Below are 22,644 nucleotides of genomic sequence, written 5' to 3'. Positions count from 1 at the left end.
CCTTCAATGAGTTCGATCAAACCTCAAATTCGATAAATTCCTAATGAATTAAACTGTCCTCTTTACGGCGAATGACTGGTTCACCACAATCTATGGGGGATGCTGAAAGCAAGTTATGTTCTAACTATTTATAGCACTTGTATAAAATAGTTCTATTCCTAACGAATGTGACTGTTTAAAACAGGTTGGCTGTCGGCAGGGATATAAATTATGAGAACGATATCTCTAACTGGAATGACGATGGGGACATTGGCGACTGTCGACCGAACGGAACAAATTACATTTTATTGCATTCATCTGGAAATCTTTACATTTTATGAAGTCGAATTAGAGGTGGTTATAACAATTCCTCGTTCACATCAAAATCCGGCACCCCTTTATGCGTATTTCTAAATCTATAATCAAATTCTATCAGGACTAATCGTGAGTATAAAAGCAGGCGAGAGGGTGTGCTGCTCGTTGAAGGATCATTTCCATTTTATACGTTGTTCGTGCGAAGCTGTAATTATGATGGAAGCGAAAATTTCAATGATTCTGCTCCTGTCGTTTGTACTGCTGGAATTGTTCGGATGCTTCGTACAAGGTATCGGGCTGTTTTTTCGTTGTATCTTGCGGAATATGTAATGTTGTTGTTTGTTCTGATTGACTGTTCTGACGTTTCGGATTGTAATACGAGTTAACATCACTAATCTGGTCTCATTCCTAAATTTTAGGTTTGCAATGTTGGTCTTGCGAGAACGCTGACAGTTTTGAACACTGTGAGGAGATTGGGAAATTTGAGGAATGCAATCCCAGCCAAAGAGTGTGTGGAATGGAGGTCCGAAAGAACAGCTTTCAGCAAGGCGGTAAAATCAAAGTGTTCAAGTTCTGCAAGCAACGAGAAGCGTGCGGCAATGTGCTCAATCAGGTTGGCGCATAACATACTCAACAGATGCTCCAATGAATATCATATCTGACATATTGTTTGAAATGCTTCCAGAACGACAAAAGTGCTGTGGAGGTGACTCAATGCAATCCGAAATCTCCGAATTCAGTTTGCCGATGCTGCTGCGAGGGCGACAGATGCAATGTCGGCGAATTGCAGTGCTTAAAACTCGAAAAAGAGGAAGAAGGTAAGAATTTGGCGTAGTTAAAGGGGCACTGCGCTCTAAAATTGATGTGGTCTCAAATTGAAGGTAAAAACGAACAAAAATTTTTGGCCGCAGCCATTTCTGTCAGAGCGCTACCGTGATGGAGCTGCAATTTCTTGAAATTTCTACAAGACCAGCTGCCGCGGCTGCTTAACCCGTTACATGGCACGATGTCTCCATCGTCGCACTTGCTCGACACGATAAGGCAGTCACGCAGAGAACGAAACTTAGACACATTTCTTCATAACATCGGCTGACAACTATCTAAAATTCGTTCTCTGTGTGACTCTGACTGCCTATAATCGCGTCGAGCAAGTGCAACGGTGAAGATATCGTGCCATGTAACGGATTAAGCAGCCGCGGCAGCTGGTCTTGTAGAAATTTCAATAAATTGCAGCTCCATTACGGTGGCATTCTGAAAGAACAGGGCCGCGGCCAAAAATTTTTGTTCGTTTTTACCTTCAATTTGAGACCACATCATTTTTAGAGCGCAGTGCCCCTTTAAGATTTCAAATTGTCCATCTATCAAATTACTAACGCGTTTATGTACATCAGGGCATGAAGTCATAGAACCACCGATGACCTGCTCTCCTATGATGGAGGGCCTTGAAAATGGCGAAGTACGCTGTACCAATGGCAGCAATGTGGCGAGTGTCTGTAGATTCTTCTGTAGCGTGGGATTTTACATCGATGGGAGTCATGTCACGATTTGCCGTAGGATTTTGTAATCTTCCGTCGTTGATTTGTCAGAAGTAGCCGATCTCACATGCGCTTTCTATCCAACAGACCCAGTCAATAGCTTAGCGAAATGGAGTGACGATGCTCCTGTGTGTCGGCGGTCGCGTTGCTACCCGCAGCGGCCACTTTCTCACGGCAACATGAAGTGCTCGGATGAAGACTTATACGGGAGTATATGCAAGTTTTCCTGTGATGACAGATATCAGCTTATCGGAGAAGAAACATCTGTTTGCCAGGCTGATTCACCCGGCAGTCGATACGGCGTATGGTCGACAGTTGGGCAGTTTTGCGAAAGTGTGTAGAGATTTGCATTGCAATCCGAAATAATATCATACTAAGCCACACGTTCCTCAGTTAATCGTTGCAGAAACGAATTGACCTCGCCTGCAAATGGAACGATACTTTGCTCGGATCGAAATAACGTCGGTAGCGTATGTGAATTCCAGTGCGTCGATAATTATCAACTGAGTGGATCGAGATACTCGGCGTGTCAGAAAAATGACCTTGACAGACCGCCGACATGGTCCGAACTAACTCCAAACTGCGAAAGTATAATTTGATCCCTATTGAATGTATGAAACCGTACATCACGTACATTGTTGCGTTTGCAGGGAGACAGTGTCGCAACATGCCTCCGAGACCTGTCAATGGGCACATTTCGTGTTCCGACGAGAAATATATCAATTCCATTTGCAAGTTTCGATGCGACGTTGGTTACGAATTAGACGGCGAGTCGCAATCGGTCTGTGTATCTGATGGTTCATACAAAAAGTTTTACGGAGAAGGCGGAATTTTCTGGACGAACCAATCTCCTACATGCAAATGTAAGAAATTCAATTATAGCGACAAATGTATTAAACGACTTATAACGGCCATGCACTTCGGCTATCTATTCAGTGAAAAAGTGTCAAGCAGTAGAAACCCCCCAAAATGGATATGTGACATGCAGCCGCGAAAATTTCATAGCCTCCACCTGTAATTTTGTGTGCGAAAAAGGCTTTAGCCTGCAAGGCGCGTCAGAGTCAACGTGCATTATAAAGAAAAATGGTGACGAAGTTACGCTGGAATGGACCGAAGAATCTCCAACTTGCGAAAGTAAGTTCTTTTGCTATTTACGATTATGTTCATGCAAGGAAATAGAATTGTAGTCTATTTCCTCGGAATATCGCACCAACGATATCGCCAATTGGCTTCAATATTGTAGCCTACGCCACTTCTCGATGTTGCCCACTTTCGTTGTAACATAAGATTCATAAGAAAAGTCTTCACTCGAGTCAAATTTCTACATATGTCACATGTTGCATTGACTGCTTAAGGTAAAATATATCGATTAAGACGTATTTATCACGACCCTATATAGCAGGGGTGTCAAACACACGGCCCGCGGGCCGTATCCGACCGCCAGACGATTTCATCCGGCCCGCAAAGCAATTTTGAGTAGATTGAAAAATTCTTATACTATCCAGCACATTCGTAACAAATGTAGAGATTTTTTGCAGGAAATACTATTCCCTCAAGACAGCAAATGTCGAACATGTTCAATGTTTATAGGCCCCATTATAACCGCCGGACTACGGCGTTGTGGTTTCACTTTATTTAATTCGAGAAGACAAAAAGCGCGCACACTGAGTTCAGAGTTTTATGGAAAAATGAACCAAAACGTAGCCATTCACAGAAGTGAAAACACGACTGCGGAACCGTTATATGCAGTTTACATGGAAAATATATATTAGTTACACAAAATAGAATTCAAATATGTGCCGTGTCACTTCCCTCACAATAGGTCCCCGGACCAAGACAAACCCGATTTGCAATTGAATAATATGAACCCAAATTCCAACGCCCACGTTTGCAGGTAAAATATCTTGAATTTCTCACAGCTCATGCGCTGGGATAACGCCGGATTACGACTACAGCAAATGGAGCATAGAAATATGCCAACTTATATCGTCATTAACGCCACTCTTTTATCGTTTGATAACTGTATTCTACCGGACAATCACCTTATTTTGCCAATCCAATTGTTGTGTTGCAACTTGCTTCAATACAAACCCTATTTTCCGAGCGAGATAGTGTAATGGTTATGCGTCCGGCTTCTCGATCGTGGAAGGTCGTGGGTTCGATCCCCGGCCGGGTCATACCAAAGACTCGAAAATTGCTATCCGCAGCTATCCTGCTAGGCGCTCAGCAATCACGGATAACACGGAGGAGTAAAAAAAACGGGGGCGCAGACTAGATGACCTCATGCGAAAAAGAATATCATCACTCTCTCTCTCTCTCTCTCTCTCTCTCTCTCCATATATGCTCGATAATACAGTATTCAAGTAGAAAGCAAGGGCACGAGGTAATACTTTAAAATCCCTTGTCTGGTCCGGCCCGCGGGTGATTCGAAGGCTTGAATCCGGCCCGCGACGCAATTTGAGTTTGACACCCCCGCTGTATATAGTAGGCTATACCGCGCGTTTGGAATCGCGAACTATAGTAACAAGTGTTCATATTCGCTTCTTTAGTGATGAGTTGTCCCACTATCAACTTGAAAAACGGTCTGGTTGATTGCTCCAATAATTTCAACGTTGGATCCGAATGCAAGTTCGCATGCACTGCGAATAACTACATGCTCCACCCTTCCACCGCCACCAAAACAACATGTAAAAGTGACGGAAATTGGCAAGGCGAATTCCCGTGTTGTTCAAGTAAGAACTTATTCACCGTGATTAGTATATATGTTTTAGATCTTACTTGGATAATTACGTTGTTGTAGGACCCTGCCCGCCCTTCGCCGTTGTTGACTTTGTCGTAGTGCTGGATTCTTCGTCGTCTATTGGCAGAGAGAACTGGCCGGTCATGCTGGATTTCCTCAACTCGATAATCGAGTGAGTATATTCAGTTGCGATTTTAATGTCTACACGACCGCTTATAGGTAAAATAATTTTTTTTCTTTGGAGGAAGCATTATGCTATAAAATAGCACGTAAATTTGAAGGTTGTGATTGATCGAAGCCATAAATGCCGAATAAGCGTAACCCACATCCTAGAATCTACAAGGAAAATAGTTTGCGGTAATTGCTGTAATACTTCAGCAATAATGGTGAGAGGCCGCCGATGGAGAAGAGGGAGGCACATAATGTGGTTATTCCCCAAGCAAATCGCATTAACATCAATTAAAACGGTATTTATTGGAAATGGTGTCAAGTTTCATGACCTTTAACCCTGTCGACCTGTGGTATACATTAAAAGCGCTTTCGTTCGAACGTGCCAGTAAGTTTCGCTGCATTTCCGATTCTCTCTCTTCAGCCACAACCATTCCTGTACCATTTCGTGTACCACCCCAAGGAGGCGCAAAACGGTGGTAGGCGTAAGCATAACCTACTGCTACTGCACCACTACAAGGAGTTGTGATATAAGATGTCAAGGTTCAAATATGTTACTTTTTATGCCACCACAAAGTATATAATGCCTGTTAATAGTCACATTACTTCTATACTTTGATATTATTTCGACTCCACCGATTTCATTTCACTTTGTGACAAAGTTGTGGGAGGAACATAACGTCGGAAATGTGTTTTTTCTAGTAACGTTCGTAGCTTTGTACTGTTTTGTATGCTGCGACACGGCCAATCACGGTTTCATGGCTTCCACAGTGGAAAGTAGTATCGAAACCATGATTCTCGTCGATAAAATAACTTTCAGTGGCGAAGAGCGTATAATTTCAGTACTCGAAAAAATCATCTTTTGCTACTCGACTCGAATCATTTAAATAATTACTCGATTCAGATTCGAGTGCTCGAATCATTGTGCCCAGCCCTACCTATACGGTATGGTGGAAAAATTTGTTAAATCCATCTATTTTCAACCCATGGTTTTGCAGTGTAGCCAACGAGTTATAACGAAGTTATTTTCCAGCACGTTCGAGATTGGTGAGGACGCAGCGAATTTCGGAGTGATACGTTATAACAAAGAAGTAGATACTGCCAGTATAATAAATCTCAATAAAATTCAAGATGATAAAACGATGCTGAAAGAACTAGTTTCAAATCTCCCTTATGATGGCACAGGTATACGATATTGGCCAGAATGTCCGTTTATGTTATTGCATAACCCTTGCATTTACGTCGATGCTTTGCGCCCAGGAACTCGCACCGGACATGCAATGAAGTATGCATACGATTTTATGCTGAGCACCGAGGTAGGAAACAGAGATTTCGCTGCCGATGTTATGCTCGTCATCACAGATGGCCGGTCTCAGGATAACGTTAAAATTCCGGCAGAAGAAATTCGTCGTCGTGGGATTTTGGTGCGTACATTTTTACTTTTAAACACCCAGACAGGTAACCTTCGCGTTGCTGGATTATTTGCTATATATTGTAGTTTTCTGAAACATCGCAACATGCATTATCATATTTAGACCTTGGCAGTTGGAATAAATCCGGGGACGGGAAGATTAGATTTGGAGCAATTGGAAACCATAGCTGGAACGCCTAAAAGAGTGTTCATCGTGGAAGATGGTTTCTCAGCATTGACGCCGGAATACGCTCTCAAAGTAGCAAAGAGTATATGCCCCTCTCCATGTGAAAATTAGTGTCAGTATACGTTTCAATCGTCAATCTTCGCCTACCATTGATGCAAGCGGCGTGTGGTTGACTTCTGAAGCTATAATACCACATACTTAATTTGAAATAGGTCGTAATGCAACAAATAGTCATATGCAATGAATCATGTGAGTTTGCTTAGTTTGCATGATATTCAATTAGTATGAAGATGCCTTATTGAACTCATATACTTATATTAGAAAAATGATGCCTCCCTTTCTGTAGATGACATTTGTATTAGGCATACATTGCCCTGCGTTGACCTTCTCAGTACATATAGGCGATTTATTCAGCTACCAAGACATAGTGTAGGTTTTGGACTTATTGCAGCTTGGCTCATCAGTGGCATTCTGGTCATGGTAGTTAGTAACAAGTCCTTCTAATTTATTGAAGTAGGCCTACTCAAGTTAATTTTATCTGCTCTATAGTCATTCAAGTGGTTAAGTATTTTTCACAAATCCCACTTCTACTTCAACAATTGTGAATCCAAGTTATCTACTTTTCATGTTCTAGATTTTGTGAAGTATAAAGTAGATTTGGATAAATTTGTATCGGGGAATTTGTACCATCGTTGATATAGCCCATGAATCATGGAATCAGAATACAATTTCGTAAATTTGCACTATGCGGCATCATGAATGACTCTACTATATACTTTGATCGCATCGGTAAATTATATTGTAGGTCAGGAAACTTCTATACTATGTTATGTTTCAGTGTACTGTGTACACGTAGGCTACTATGCCTGGAAGATTTTTCGTTAAGATTTTTAATAAACTTGAATTACGTTTGAATATATAAGATGCCACCTTGTATTTTTTACGACATCAGTTTTAAACGTTTTATGAGGTAGGTCGTTGGTTCTCTACCGGGGGTTCGTGAACCTAAAACTGGTGTGCGCGATATACACGTTCAGCCAACCGATCTCTAGTGAGACTCATGCAACCTATTGTAATTTATCTACATATAAAATATATGTACAATGTACATTGTACAACCTATCTGATTACTGCCGAATTAAGTAGGCCTGCATGGTAAGTCGACAACAGAATTCAGGTCTGCTACTACTATCACAGGCTATCGGACACCACACGTTCTTCATAACGAGACTGATTCGATTATTAATTTTGAACATTGGAACTGGGAGCCCGACAATTCGGGTATTTTGACAGTAGCGTGAGATCTCAGCGTGCGTTACGAATTCGTGATTTCGATGTAGCCGATATAATCGTATAATCGGCGGCTCATTAAAATTCATCCGCTCAAGACAGATAATATACAATGTGATACTTGAGACCAGTGTTGGGATGACTCGAGTCATGACTTGACTCGAGTCAGACTCGAGTCACCTTTTTCGTATGACTTGACTTGACTCGAGTCACTTTGTGAAAATGACTTGATTTGACTTGACTCGGCGTATCAGAAATGTGGATTGACTCGTGACTCGAAGCAAAATTCACGAGTCAATTTCAAGTCATCAAGTAATCGCTGTCGATAAAAATCACTGTATCTTGCAATCGAATTGTTCGAGACACGCTGGTGTAACCCGTGAGAGCGACCAATGATTCAATGATCGTGGGTTTTACTGAGCCTCCATTGTTCTCTCACAAATAAATTGGCCTCTTACGAAGTGATCGAAGCTTACAGCTTACGCTGTCGTAAACTAGTATAGTATAGTAAAGTAAAGTATTATAATACAAAAATGTCTATTACTGTTCTCTGTACCTGAACCAAACCTCTTGTTTTATTGAAATTAAATTCGAAGATAGTTTACATAGTCCTCGACCATTGGCGCAGGCTCGAATTGTATCATATCCATTTGTAAATGGGTAATGTATTGCATCTTATCAATTCGTTTATCTATTCCAAATTTTGGCTGGTAACTATAAACTGAGGCTATGCAATTATACTTGCGTAGTTTAGCATTTCTACGTATATGCAAGAGATACAGCGCCGTCTGACGTGTATATTTAACTTCATATTCGTTCATCAGTTCAAAATCAATGACCAGTCAATCTGTGTTTCGGACAGGTAGCAAAATGCAATGGCGTATAGGCATGCCTCATACTTCGAAAAGGCAACTTGACTTGAAATGTGACTTGACTCGTGACTTGACTTGACTTGACTTGACTTGACTCGAGTCACTTCCAAAAATCGAGTGACTTGACTTGACTCGAGTCACCTTCGAAAATCGATTGACTTGACTTGACTCGAGTCAAAATGTGCAATGACTCGAAATGACTCGTGACTCGAAGGTAGTGACTTGATCCCAACACTGCTTAAGACACAATGAGATATGCAAAGGTGGTCAGTAACGAAGAACTTCTACTTTTTCGAAGTACTCAAGTAGTTTTCCTCTACTTCTGGTACTTACTCAAGTAGATCTGATTTTTGCTACTTCTACTTCTACTTCATAATATTTTGTGATCTACTTACTTACTTTTCGCTATTTTCAGTTTGTCAAGTAGACGTAGTTCAATCTTCCAATCAGGAAGATAGCCTGAGGAATTTCGGGGCTGTCTTCGCGGAGTATCAACATTTAATTTCCATAAAAGTTGAGTAAAGCCCAGAATTTTTGTCGCGCTTCGCGCGAAGTGGATACGGCGTAACCAGTATGATTTCAGGAAAGTGTCGATGAATATAATTTAGGTAGCGGGTTGGCGTGATTCCGTTCACACAGGGATATATAGAACTAGATATCCCTGAGTTCACACCACATTGTCGCCCTTCGCCCATACGAAATAATTCATCGCAGTATATATGACTTATCATCACGTTTGAAACTGATGTTTCGCAATCTAGCATTTACTTGTCATATCGTAATCTAGCATGTCCATGGCGCGTCCTAACCTATGAAAAGTGGACTCTGACATTTTTTGTTAGTTTTAGAGCTGTTTCAGCATACCACATTTGAAACTTTCTGAACTAAAGGCATGTAAAACGTGTTCCACTTTTAGAAGTAGTATTTAAGTTTCATTTCCAATTCCCAGTATCATATACTTTGAGTTATAATAAATATCAGTTCTTTTGTCTTGATAACATACATGTTGAAGTATAACAGCAAGTGTAGTAATGCCTTTATTCATTCTTGAATCCGGAAAAAATTTTCGCGCTTGGCGCGACTGTTATCAGTCCCTTAACATTACCACTCATCACTCGAAATTGGGGTGCCTACTAGCTTATATCATTAAATAGATTAGTCCGCAATTCACCGGAAATAGAAATAGCCACTTTAACATTGGGATTTGACGTCTAGCTCGTTCATTACGACTGTGACCTGGAATGCGGCCGTATGCTACATGAGTAGTCGATGTGCGGCCGTGAATGGCAAAAAGGTTGACCACCCCTGGACTAGGCTTACTCTTTCTTAAACATTTGTTCGACCCAAGTTGCTAAGCTACGTACTGGAAATATTTTTGATTTCGTCTGGTAAGCAGAGTTTGGATATATTTGTATTTTGCATTTCCAGAAACTTCAACTCCACAGCCTCGTGTGTAACTACACTGCTCATTATTGCATTACATTACACTTAGGCTCGTCGATGCATATTGTGATATCCACACGTATAGTCGGTGGATATTCGATGTAGCAGTATAATTGAGAGAGCACCTGACACGCCTTATGAGTAGGGCGATACAATACATTTCGTTTGTATTGTAGATTTTGCGCTGTCTGTGAACTTATCAATTGATAATTTACAGCCTGTAGCCTACTTTATAGGCCTACCTTTGTAAACGGCCCATCGTCTGCTCATGGTGAATCATAAAAGGTCAAATGAAAGAAATAGTGACATGGTTTTATGGTCAACGTACCGCAATATCCTAACTGAAGCAAGACTGCTTGGGCATTGCATGGTTCTTACATCAAGAAGCGCAAGCTGAAAAATTGTGATATATACAACATTCTCAGAATTAAGCAATACGGTGCATCACCAGCAAGCAGTGTGCACACAACTTCAGTGTTGTCAGCTAACAACTGCTGCTGTTGAACGTTCTTTCTCCATTCTTGGCAAGCTACTTAGTAAGAACAGACACTTTCTACCCGAGATAGCGCAGTGGTATAATCCGCGGCTGCAACACCAAAGGGTGTGGGGTCTATTCCGACCGAGGTCGACTTCATAATTCCGATAGCTAAGTGTTGGAGGTTTACCTAGGCTCCGCCTCGCCACCTCATCCGCGTAAGCGGTGTCTTACAAAAAAGCCTTGAGGAGGGCCGTGCTGTATGTTGGCAGTTACGGAAAATAATGAAGAATATCGGCCTGGTGTAAATGACCATAGTATAGTTGACAAACACCATGAATACCACAAAACAAACAAACAAAACAAACACTTTCCACCCGATAATGTAGGAAAGTATCTTTCGTTGTACTACAACAAACTTTAATTATTCCACCATAATACGTAATGTAACTACTGCAATTTTTCATAGGGCCAGATTTCGTTAAAATACTAGCCAAAAACGTTCTTTCAGGCCAATCTACTCTGTAAGGACAGACAGTTCCAACCAGAAATGAAGATAAGTAGTACAATTTTAACATTACGTGCGAAAACACCTAATTTGCATACGTGAGGTCAAAATTTGGTCAAATTTCATTTTTTTAGGTCAAAAAAAGTCAAAATTTAAATTTTTTAGGTCAAAATCATCAGTTTTTTAGGTCAAAAAAAAATCACCCCACTTATGTCTTATGAGTGGTCGTAGTCATGGTCATCGACACACATCGTTACATCGTAAACGTTGTCATAGAAAAATGGTGCTATTATCACTAAACTTTGCTTGGATTCAAATAGTATAAAATTATAGATGTCTGATGCTTTGAACGCAGTTTTAATGTTCCTGTGAGTTCACCCTATTATACACCAGACAAAGATTTTCAATTACATACCATAATAAAAGATGAATAGGCCTATATCTACACCAAATCATTGGAACTCAATAGTTGTTGGTATTAGGTGTTCGTTGCCGTTACCCGTAACGGTGGATAGCAATATCCATAATATGTGGATATAAGGTAGGCCTATACTTGTGTTTGCTTTACCATACGAGAAGCATTATCCGTTATGGCAGAATTTCATTATAATTTTATTTCCGGAAATAAAGCTGAGAAAACAGGATAAGTATCCATTTCCATATCAATCCTATTATTTTCCTCCCATGATGTGGACGAATGCTTATGCTATCGAAAATTGGATATCCGCTGGTATGCATCAATATGAATCAAGCTCGTCACCTTTCGCATAGCTCAATTTGCACCTTGATACAATCCATGTGAACAGATTAGGATCGTTTTCACAACTACTTACTTACTTGAGTACTTTTAAAGTCCGTCAATTCTACTTCTACTTCAAGTAGTTTTAGGTTGCTCATGGAAGAAGTACTTCTACTCGTACTTGAGTAGATTTTTTCGTCGCTACTTCTACTTCTACTTGAGTAGCTTTCTTGACTACTTTGACCACCTCTGGAGATATGAACACGAACAGATAGCAGGCTGCTGAAACGACCCAGTAGGCCTATGGCCTCTCACTCTGACACCCGCCATCTCATCATCATATCATGCAATTTATTATTATATAATTTCATCATTTCAAAGCATCGCAAGTTTGCGATACAATGAAAAGATTAGAAGGAGTTGAAATAACTTCGAGATTCTTTTAATCATATAACCACCGTGGGCTAGTTTTTCTCAAAGTGGGCGATATTGCCTCCGGGGAACGATTTTGATAGAATACAACCAAAATTACTCGATAAACTGGATACAACCTACTTGCATCCTACGGAAAAGTAGAATTCATGACCTCTAGTCATCTTTAGCGGGGCGATGAGTACAAAAAAGTTTCGGGAACCACGTACTGTTCTAGAACATCTAAATAAGAGGTATTGCCGTATTGCACACTGGAATAAGAACTACAAGACAACATTAAAGGATAAGGCGGTGAAGCTCAAGTGGCATGTGTCTAGGCGAGTTCGATTTATATTCTATTATATCGTGCTTTGTTATTGGTAATCTCGAGCGCTGATACCCGGGTCCAAGCGGTGTGCAGACGGCGGTGTGCAGACACAGACAGGAATGCATTACCGCCACATATCCGTGAATTGCCTTATGATAGATTCAAAAAAGCCCTACTTGATCACCTGTTATCGTTACACTAACACTGTTGCCCTACCTCGCCCAGACATAGCTTCATTGATCATTTGCTACCATCGTTTAATTTTTCTTCTATTTTATTTTTTTAACTACTGTAACTTTTTTTACAGCCAGACTGTTTAGAGTCAAGTGTACCTGTTTGATGCTGGTGTGATCAGACTAGATGACCCTCACGGTCTTATCGATCATTCCTATCTAATACCGAATACTGTGCATGCATATTTTCTGTACCACCACCACTGCCGTGTGTTATGTATTTTGGTTTGATGAAAAATAAAGACTCTCTCCATAGCAATTTACAACGTTGTAAATTGCTATGCTCTCTCTCTCTCTCAGGGATTTTGTGTTTAGATTGGCTGTCGCATGGTGGGGATAGGTAACCAATATTGATTGCAGTTGACGTATGCACTCGCAGTGCAAGCCTAACCAACGCGACCGGCTCGCGCGTCGTTCGTATGATACCGCGGGGCAAAAGTCAATCGCAAATCCGGCTTCAGAGTCAACGTTGTTGCGTCTGTGCTGTGAAGTGTGATGTGTACTGTGTATGTGTATTGTCTATATGAAGATGAGCGGCCGTTCCGAGCGATTTGACCAAGGGTGCTACAGTGTTTATGCATTTGATTTTTAAGTTTTCAAGATTCAAGGATGCGTCAGATCATCACTGCGCTGCAATTGTTCGTACGAATCGTGTCGTATATTCTATATGCCAGTTTCTGACGAGGTCGGGGGTCCCGGTACACTGGCCAGCTTAGTTATATTTTCGGAACAATGGTCGTTTGGTCACCCTTCTGTCCTATCAGTGCATTGCATCGCAATTTGTTGCATTGTTATATGGTCTGTTCTGTCTTGAACGGACTAAAATTGACCTGAAGCTCTCCCGAAGTACGAAGTCCCAATAATGACCGATTAGCCTTCCAGGGTTGGTGCGATTGAGTGCTCAATATGGAAAGTCGCATGTAGAATAAGCCGGGTTGGAATCCCGGTACGTTTAGCGTAATATCTTTGGTGTGCCAAGACGGTTCTCAGCGTCACACCAGTGTGTAGTAAGTAGAATCTTTGGTGTGCACGAGACACCAATTCCATATTGGAGAATAAGGTCAGTCCGTTCAAAATCTCCAAGTCTGTACTTCAAATCCAATTTTTGTCATAGGCTTCCTAGTATGCTACTTTGAAAATTCCAATTTTACTGTTTTTTGTAAACATTGAAATTCCAATTATGGATCTAGATCTCCAGTCTAAAGGTGTTTCGATAAGAGCAGCTTCTATAAGGCAGCGGTGGCCAACCTTTTCAGCCAAAGGGCCACAAACAATTTATAAACCATTGCGTGGGCCTCTGGCCGCGCTAGGCGCGAATTATTTGTTAGGTTTATAGGTCAATGATATTAGTACTCGACTAAATCTGCTGTATATCGCTGGGATCAGTTTGCAAGAACTGGACTATTCGGCGTCAGGACATATCGATATCGAAAGCTTCGACCAACATGTATCAATCATTTTGTGCCTAGGTTTCACTGTCCATGGTCTTTCCGCGAGCGCAAACGCGAGGTCGTATGTTGGGCAACACTTTCTCTGGTAATTGCGATTATAGTTATAGTTAGACTCAATCTGCTACATCAGGTGTTTGTTTTTATTTTCCGGAGGAGGTAACAATACTGATATTTTAGTCATCAACATCCCAAGTGTTGCGGCCAGACAATCAAATTTTTAGTTGGTCTTGCGAGTTTACAATCTGGGCAATCCATTTTTTCATAATATAGCCTAACTAATTTCAAAAAATATCATTTGAACCACGGGATGGCTGCCCCTGTTGTAAGGTGACTGACCTTATTGTGCACTCAATTGCACCAACCCTCCTCAATTTGCTGGTCTATATGCGAAAGCATCTATAGCCTATATATATATCAGTATGTTGAATAAGGCCTTACATGTATCATGCTATAGTAGCCTACTGCCTAATACTGGAGGTTGGTGCCACTTCCCATTATTTTCTATTTCGTTATAGAGAAATGTCAAGATAGCGTTGTCAGTTTTTGGATTATTTTCCGTTGAAATCCCCGGCGATGTGTTGTTGAGATTGTGAGTCGTGCGTCACCGAAGTCAACCATGCCTCGCCGAAATATAGTTTTCCTTTGTGGATTTTCGTTCTTTTTCGGAAGCCTGTGGCTCATGTTTCGGCAACTGGACGGGCAACAGAAGAGCGAGATTGTACTGAGAAGCTCCGATAGCCGACTGATGGATATGCATTCGAGACTTGGGATTTTAGAAGATGAGTTGAAAGATAGTAAAATAACCATTCAAAAAGTAAGTTTGGTCTTGGATGCGTTTGCAAGTACCAATTATGCTTACTAGTTATATTTTATAGTTGCTGGGGTGAAATTGTACCATCTTCAGGGGCGGGCAACTTCTCCGATCCCCTAGCCTGGTATGGGAAAATTAAGTACTTGACCTTTACAAGGAATAAATCGCACTTAATGTAAACTTTGAGATTGAAAGCAGTATTTTTGAATATATTAATGTGATGCGCTTCAACAGCCGTTGAAGTTGTCGGGCATCTGTGGTCGATCAAAGTGGTCAACCAGTTCTTTGAACTCTGACTGCATGTCTGACGTCTAAACCCTTATAGTAAAGACAGCACGTGAACATCAGTTATACTGGAACGCAGCCTTGTCTTGTTAATGTCCATGGTCGAAAATATTTGCTATGAAGGCCTTAACAGAACAAGTACTTTCATGAGCATCTTTCTGAGGTTGGCAAACTTGGATAAAATTTATCAATACTTTCAGATTAGAACTTAACTTTCAGGGTAGAGACTCTCTGCAGGACGCTCAAAATCCTGTAGCAGGCCGCCGGCAGTATGTTGCCCGTCCCTGATCTAAGTCGTGATTTTTGCTATGTTTTCTTTGGGAATAAGGCACAAACCATGTTTTTAACTGATAAATCTCATTACGGTATACCTGGTGTTCAAATTTTGATTTGAAGATCATTGTGGGTTGGGTGGTTATGAATGAGCTCTAATAATTTGTATTGACCTTGATTGAGACACTTGAGATCAATTATAGCTTATTTTTAGCATTAATTCGTATTGTTAACATGAAAGTGAACGAGTAAAACTTGTATTATCAATATGTATGGACACAAAGCTGTTGAATATTTACCCATGTGGCTGAGTATAAGCTACTTTTTTCTTATAACTCTAGCCTACCTTAGCAACTGAGTGATAATTAGCAGCATGGGGTGGGATGGGAACTAGGAATTGCATAAATGCAGCATACTTGACCATGAACAATGACATGCAACTACGCTTCGACGATTTTTCTAAATTGTGATTATTCTTTATATAATTTATAATAGAACATGGTATTATGGTAAGGATGCAAACACATTATCCAACTATTGTGTCCACTTGGTCTCCTCGCTCTCTCTCGGTTTATTAAGTAGCCTAGTAACTATCCTCGAAAGATTACTTATAAAATTTGGTACACATACACATACACATACACATACACAGATTGACTCGAGTCTAGTCATTTATTTTTTTTAAGAAAATGACTTTAGAGTCATGTCAAGTCAAGTCAACGTAAAATTGCGACTTGAGTCTGACTAAAGTCGAGTCCTGACCCGGGTCATTACAACCCACAGATTACCTTAGTAACTTCAAGTACGGGTTAACCAAGCCTGCGATATTATGTAGTCAAATTAATAGTGATGATTAAACGCTCAATAGTTTTTTGGAAGACCAGTTATATTGCTCTCAATGACCAATAACATGCAGCAGGCTACCAATGGGATTAATGGGATCAACTAATGGGAATTATCGCACGGATAAGTTGTTCTGAGACATTTTGTGCAATGATGCATCAGATTAACCAATAGCTTATGTTTTTCTTTTAATGTTCAGTTACGAAGTGGACTGGATGACCTGATCGAACTTTCAAGAGCTGATAATGCGCACGGGCCTCGCCGATTGGAAATAGTTAATAGTATTGTGAATAAAGAACATCCTCAACCTAAAGGATTCCCTCGGTTAGTACCCCGTACTATGTTTTCTAGCAAATATTGGTTCTTATAATAGATATATGGAGTCGTCCGATTCTATTCACATGTTCTTTTTTCTACAAAGGCTAGGCTTATTGAATTTATTAACTATCTATTGATTCGTAGTTTCTTCAAATGCTCATTAACCATTGTTACAGTTCAGAATTTCAATGATCTGTATTCTGTAATGTGTGTCAGTGAACACATTACAATTGAAACCTTGGCCTTATAAGTTGTGCTAGAGATCTCTACAAATCTTCTTCCTGCAAGTGCCCTAACTTTTAATAAGCCTTACGAAAAATCCATTTAGTTAAATAAATATAATATTAACATTCAAACTGTGCGCAGTGCCGACGCGCTCTCTGCGCACAGTAAATCTAAGTTGCGCACAAAAAATCCGAATTTATGACCTTTTCTTTAGCCCAGTGGTACTCAACCTGGGGCGCGCAAGCATCTGAAGGGGGGCGCAAAGAAGCAGTCAACTGAAAATGTTTCTCGCTCTGCGCGATTTACCTCCAATTCCCGCGTGTTTCTCTATATATAGACCGAATTTCATATTTTTGAATTCTCTCATCAACAGTCATGCATACCCTTCCATGCCATCAAACAATCTGTTGGGGTTGCTAGCATCCCGGTTGGATTTTGTGATATAACGATAAGCGGGGCGCGAAATTTTTCACTATCATAAAGGGGGGGCGTGTCTAAAAAAGGGTTGAGAACCACTGCTTTAGCCGGTACGCACTTTGTCCAATGTCCAACGATCTGCACAGTGAGTTGGTGAGCTGGCGCAGACTCGTCAAAAATTAGAGGGAACATTGATTATGAAGTAGCCTCCTCATCTGCTCACTGGCAGATTCAGATTTTATGTTGTATATGAACATTTGAGCTGTTCAAAATTCAACTTTTCGGTCCAATTTTACTAGCTACGGTACTTGATGAAATTTTTAAGTGACATAAAAACACGGCACACGAAAATCATCTAAATTCCAATCTAGAATCATTGCAATTAGAGAAAATTTTTAATTGAATAAATGAAACAAATTTGAAATTTTTTTTTGCTGGCTACCCTGTAAAATTGTCAGATTGCCTTTAAAAACCATGCATACCGTTACGTATTTGGCTCAGTTCCAACCAGTAGAAGCGTAGTTATTAGACTAACGATCCACTGAAGGCTTGATCATATTCAGCGTATTGATGATGAGCACTTTGCTTTCAAGTGATTGAGATTTACCATTGTCCTTATTTCTGAATTTTTTGCAGGAGCTCTTTCAACTTTTCCGTGGAAGCCAATCCTACTTGTCAGGATTTGAATTATGACGGTTCCAAGTGCGACATCGAGATGAACGACTTGTACGGTGTCATCGACTGGTCGGATTCAAACGGCGGGGTATGGAAACAGGGCTTTGAAATCAGCACCAATGATCAGGAGTGGCAAGGCCGAGTGCTGAAGAGTGAGTGTTCATTTTTCTGTCGTTGCTATCTTATCGATGAGCAGGCTATGCGATAACGTTCTAGTCGTGAGGGCCACATATGATGTGCTACCTTAACAGCAGAGTTGAAACCGAAATTCATATCTATCGTTTGCAAGCAACGTACGACGATTTCCATATTTTTATAGAATAATAGTGGGCGCAGGATCCATGTGCCAGGCATGATATGAACATAGTCACGAAACCAGTGTTAGGTGTTATTTCCCACTAAAATGTCATTTCCTCATTCCTGCTGGCAGCTTAGCGGGTGCTGTGCTTCATCTAAATATGCTAATGCTTACCCGTGCTTTCATTTCTAGGGTTAGGGGACCAATAGGGTGGAGTGAAAAAAAGAAAATTTTGAATTTCAAAAAGTGCCTCTGATATTTGGCCCCAAATCAAAAATGAATAACTTCTATCATAATTTCAGGTTCTTGCGCCCTCTAGTGGCCGAGCTTATTCACCAAACGAGTCGAAAATAGCTAATTTTGCCATATCCTGATAACCGCTTATGCTAGAAAGCCAGTTTTGGGTTTAAAATCTGTGGAAGCAACATGTTTCTATCTCACTTCCATAGAACTTTGTCCTGAAAATGTACAGAAAAAAAGTTACAAGCAAATTGTCGATTTTTAGACCGCCATTAAAAGTGTTGGATGGTTGTACCAAATTTGCAATGCCGATTAGCATGTTACTGTTTGTTGCATTGCTGCTTTAACAACGAAATCTTGTTTGAAGGACTAATCAGTTGATTTTTATATCAACCAAGTATAATTTGGATAGTAGAGAGCATGATTGAACTTTCTTCATAGTTGCAAAGGAGCTACATGACCATTGGATTTGGTGCAATGTATTTTCCATAAATGAGTTCTTATTGCGCGAAAAGTCAATAAACTGATGTTGAAATTTAGTCAACTAACTCGGTATCACTTACAGGAGCTGCTGCTGCAACTTGTGTATTGCAAGATGTTGGAATAATCAACTAAAAAAGTGATTCGTTTGTGGTAGATCACGGCAAATTACGAGGAGAGAGAGAAAGGTGCAGAAAAGAAATACAAAGAAGAGAAGCAGAAAACTTAAATCTTGTGTATGGACTCTACTTCGATGGAAGAAAAGATGACACTTTGAATATGGTTGAGGCACCCACTGGAAAATGCTCTATGACAACAGACCTGGAGGAACATATTGTTTTAGTAGGATAACCAGGTGAGTATTACCTCTGTCACTTGTCACCTCCCAATGGAAAAGGTCGTATTTTGGCGAGAAATATATCGGTTTATTTCCAACACCGACCTCTGCAAAATCCCAGCTGTTGTGAGATCATACGGTACAGCTTCAATGACAGGGAGATTCAAAGGCTGCATTCGTGCAATGGAAGAAATTTTACAAAGACCACTCCAATGGGCTATCTGCTTGCTTCATGATAATGAGCTGCCATTCTACATATCCGCCTTGAAAGTTGTAATTTATAATATTGTATTGCGTACGTTTGAATTACGCATTGCTGTGAAAACATCTTAATGGCAGCTCATTACCATGAAGCAAGCAGATAGCCCATTGTAGTGGTCTTTGTAGAAGTTCATTGCATGAATGCAGCCTTTGAATCTCCCTTCCCTGTCATTGAAGCTGTACTGTCTGATCCCACGACAGCTGGGTTTTTGCAGAGTTTGGTGTTGGAAATAAACTGATACATTTCTTGGCAAAACACGACCTTTTCCATTGGGAGGTGACAAGTGACCGAGGTAATACTGACCTGGTTCTCCTACTAAAACAATATGTTTCTCCAGCTCTGTTGTCATAGAGCATTCTCCAGTTGGTGCCTCAACCATATTCAAAGTGTCATCTTTTCTTCCATCGAAGTAGAGTCCATACACAAGGTTTAAGTTTTCTGCTTCTCTTCTTTGTATTTCTTTTCTGCACCTTTCTCTCTCTCCTCGTAATTTGCCGTGATCTACCACAAACGAATCACTTTTTTAGTTGATTATTCCAACATCTTGCAATACACAAGTTGCAGCAGCTGCTCATGTAAGGTCCAATACATTATACCGTTCACAAACTCTTGCCAAGTTGATCCCCAACACATGGTTTTGGTTTGATGGTTGAGCACCTCCCATAAAAGTTGAATCATTACCAGAAGATGTTGATTAAGATTGCATTGACTCTGAATCACTTTGATTAAAGCTGAATTGCCCAATAGAAGTGCTGGCACCTGCATTAGAATCACCGGTTGTTGGATTGAGCTTGACTGCCTTCGAAATCTTTCGTCAGCTGATGAAAGAGGCACAGCGTCAACCAAACATTTTCCCTTGCGCTCTGCTTTCTGATCTTCAAATCTTTCGGTGCCATCCTTAAGCCACATTGGAGTGCAATTTTATCTCTCTGTTTGCTATCGCAGCAGAAGATGCCAAAAAGCCTATCAATATCTTGCAAGAACGTAGTTTCCATTTCTTTATAAGAATTTGATGTTCTAGATTTCTTGTGATACCGAGTTAGTTGTCTAAATTTCAACATCAGTTGATTGACTTTTCGCGCAATAGGAAACTCATTTATGGAAAATACATTGCACCAAATCCAATGGTCATGTAGCTCCTTTGCAACTATGAAGAAAGTTCAATCATGCTCTCTACTATCCAAATTATACTAGGTTGATATGAAAATCAACTGATAAGTCCTTCAAACAAGATTTCGTTGTTAAAGCAGCAATGTAACAAACAGTAACATGCTAATCGGCATTGCAAATTTGGTACAACCATCCAACACTTTTAATGGCGGTCTAAAAATCGACAATTTGCTTGTAACTTTTTTTCTGTACATTTTCAGGACAAAGTTCTATGGAAGTGAGATAGAAACATGTTGCTTCCACAGATTTTAAACCCAAAACTGGCTTTCTAGCATAAGCGGTTATCAGGATATGGCAAAATTAGCTATTTTCGACTCGTTTGGTGAATAAGCTCGGCCACTAGAGGGCGTAAGAACCTGAAATTATGATAGAAGTTATTCATTTTTGATTTGGGGCCAAATATCAGAGGCACTTTTTGAAATTCAAATTTTTTTTTTTTTCAGTCCACCCTAGGGACCAATAGTAGACCTTTTGACCGTGTGACAACTCCTATGCTAATAGTAGGCCTACATAACGTTTTTGTATACTGTCATGCTACCCAAATATAGATTAAACCCTGAATAGCATTCTTATCGGCTGATGTATTGTTTAATCATGTCAATCCTTGTTAAAATTGATGATAATGATAATATTATCATGACAATATTATTAATATTTATTAAACCTATATGTGATGGACATTCTATGTTTCGTTTTGGATTTTTAAACTGAGACTATAACTGGTATTGAAATTGTTATGTCTGTTCGGCTGTGCCATCAAATCTGTAGAAGTAAATTTGAAGGTGTTTGATGTCTGAAAGCTGGTACAAATCTGTGCTGTTTTGGTTTTCTTCAGATGTGAATTTTTACGATTTGAATATTCTTATAAATGCTACAAAGTTGCTTTGTTGCTCATGCTTCTTGACACCTCATAATGTCTTCTGTTCAAAAAGGTGTTTTTTGTTGCTGCAAATCACTAAACTTTGTTCCTCACAACTAAAGTTTATGTCCCTCAAATCCACAAAATTAAATATAGACTTGAAATAATTGAAATTAAAGTGTTTATGTGAATACTGAAAATCGGTATGGCAGGAGATCGTGGACAAGGAAGTAATGTGTTGGTTTTGTTGTGACGTTCATGGCGTCTTACTCAGAAGTCACTCCCGCCGCACACATAATCCACTGCTCACGTGTAGTAGGCTACATAGGTTACATGATAGTATATTTGTAGGTCCAGGGATTTTAACTATGAGCTTTGCTTTATGTTTCTAGAGCTCTTTTCTTACTCTTTGTCTTTACAAATATTGTTAGCTTAAGTATAGTTTTTTGCGATTTCCCACAGATTGAGTGCTAGAAGCCCGTGTTGAATTGTAGTCAACCGTAGAAGCCTGAAGGATTTGGTTTTAACTATCATTATATGGAATTGTTGAGTCAAAAGGTCAAGATGATGCAAGATATCATGTGTTGGATTTTGCCGGAAATTGTTTTGGGATACTCAAGGGCCTGTTTCGAAATAAATATATATTGTCCCATCTAAGACACTTGACATATATGATGAAAGATTTTATCCTTTATCATCTCTATTGAGTAGAGCTTCATTTTTTATGTCATTTAAGCTTCCAGAATCGTTGCAATACCAATAGCACGATAACTGCATCAACTGGTGTCAAATTGAAATTCGAATATCAGCCTACTCTATTGCTGGTGACCTCTCCAGTATATTTACGATCCGACCGAGTCAAGTTGTTGCAATGATTGATATTCCCTGTCGTTCACAGTCCATGTTGTTCCGCATTCGCACAATGATCCGGGCTGGCTGAAGACATACGAAGACTATTTTCGATTACAAACGAGACACATCCTCGATAATATCGTTGATCATCTGTCTTTGGATCACAGGAGGTATGTGCTACTAGGCTAGAAACTTTTTCACACAATATTACCGT

The 22,644-nt window shown here is 40.1% G+C and overlaps 2 protein-coding genes across 2 annotated transcripts in view; both read left to right on the top strand.

The window, feature by feature from the left end:
* The first annotated feature begins 427 nt into the window (after positions 1-427).
* LOC145458711 (P-selectin-like) lies at positions 428-7,257 on the top strand. The gene is made up of 13 exons (XM_080337168.1): positions 428-583; positions 714-907; positions 980-1,112; positions 1,686-1,844; positions 1,917-2,162; positions 2,223-2,417; positions 2,480-2,692; positions 2,766-2,963; positions 4,379-4,561; positions 4,630-4,741; positions 5,771-5,922; positions 5,998-6,161; positions 6,273-7,257. Exons 1-13 carry the CDS (start codon positions 508-510, stop codon positions 6,444-6,446), a joined length of 2,199 nt encoding a protein of 732 aa, XP_080193294.1. The 5' UTR covers positions 428-507; the 3' UTR covers positions 6,447-7,257.
* Positions 7,258-14,575: 7,318 nt separating this feature from the next.
* LOC145459123 (alpha-mannosidase 2-like) overlaps positions 14,576-22,644 on the top strand; it is a 34,888-nt gene continuing 26,819 nt past the window's right edge. Inside the window, exons 1-4 of the mRNA XM_080337749.1 lie at positions 14,576-14,899; positions 16,497-16,621; positions 17,894-18,084; positions 22,477-22,600. Coding sequence (XP_080193875.1) covers positions 14,702-14,899; positions 16,497-16,621; positions 17,894-18,084; positions 22,477-22,600 — 638 coding nt within the window. The 5' untranslated portion in view covers positions 14,576-14,701. The remainder of the gene's footprint in view (positions 14,900-16,496; positions 16,622-17,893; positions 18,085-22,476; positions 22,601-22,644) is intronic.

Source organism: Botryllus schlosseri, chromosome 16 (genome assembly GCF_051294905.1).
Source record: "Botryllus schlosseri isolate E-star chromosome 16, Bs_hap1, whole genome shotgun sequence".
Classification (NCBI taxonomy): domain Eukaryota; kingdom Metazoa; phylum Chordata; class Ascidiacea; order Stolidobranchia; family Styelidae; genus Botryllus; species Botryllus schlosseri.
The sequence above is the reverse complement of the archived record's forward strand: the minus strand, read 5'-3'. Positions and strand labels throughout refer to the sequence as shown.

What these genes read in the sequence shown, in the direction of transcription:
- LOC145458711 (XM_080337168.1), top strand. Translation starts at nt 508, where the DNA reads ATGATGGAAGCGAAAATTTCAATGATTCTGCTCCTGTCGTTTGTACTG. An exon ending in AGAATCTCCAACTTGCGAAA is followed by an intron (nt 2,964 to 4,378) that starts GTAAGTTCTTTT and finishes TCGCTTCTTTAG; the next exon opens with TGATGAGTTGTCCCACTATC. An exon ending in TTCGTCGTCGTGGGATTTTG is followed by an intron (nt 6,162 to 6,272) that starts GTGCGTACATTT and finishes TATCATATTTAG; the next exon opens with ACCTTGGCAGTTGGAATAAA.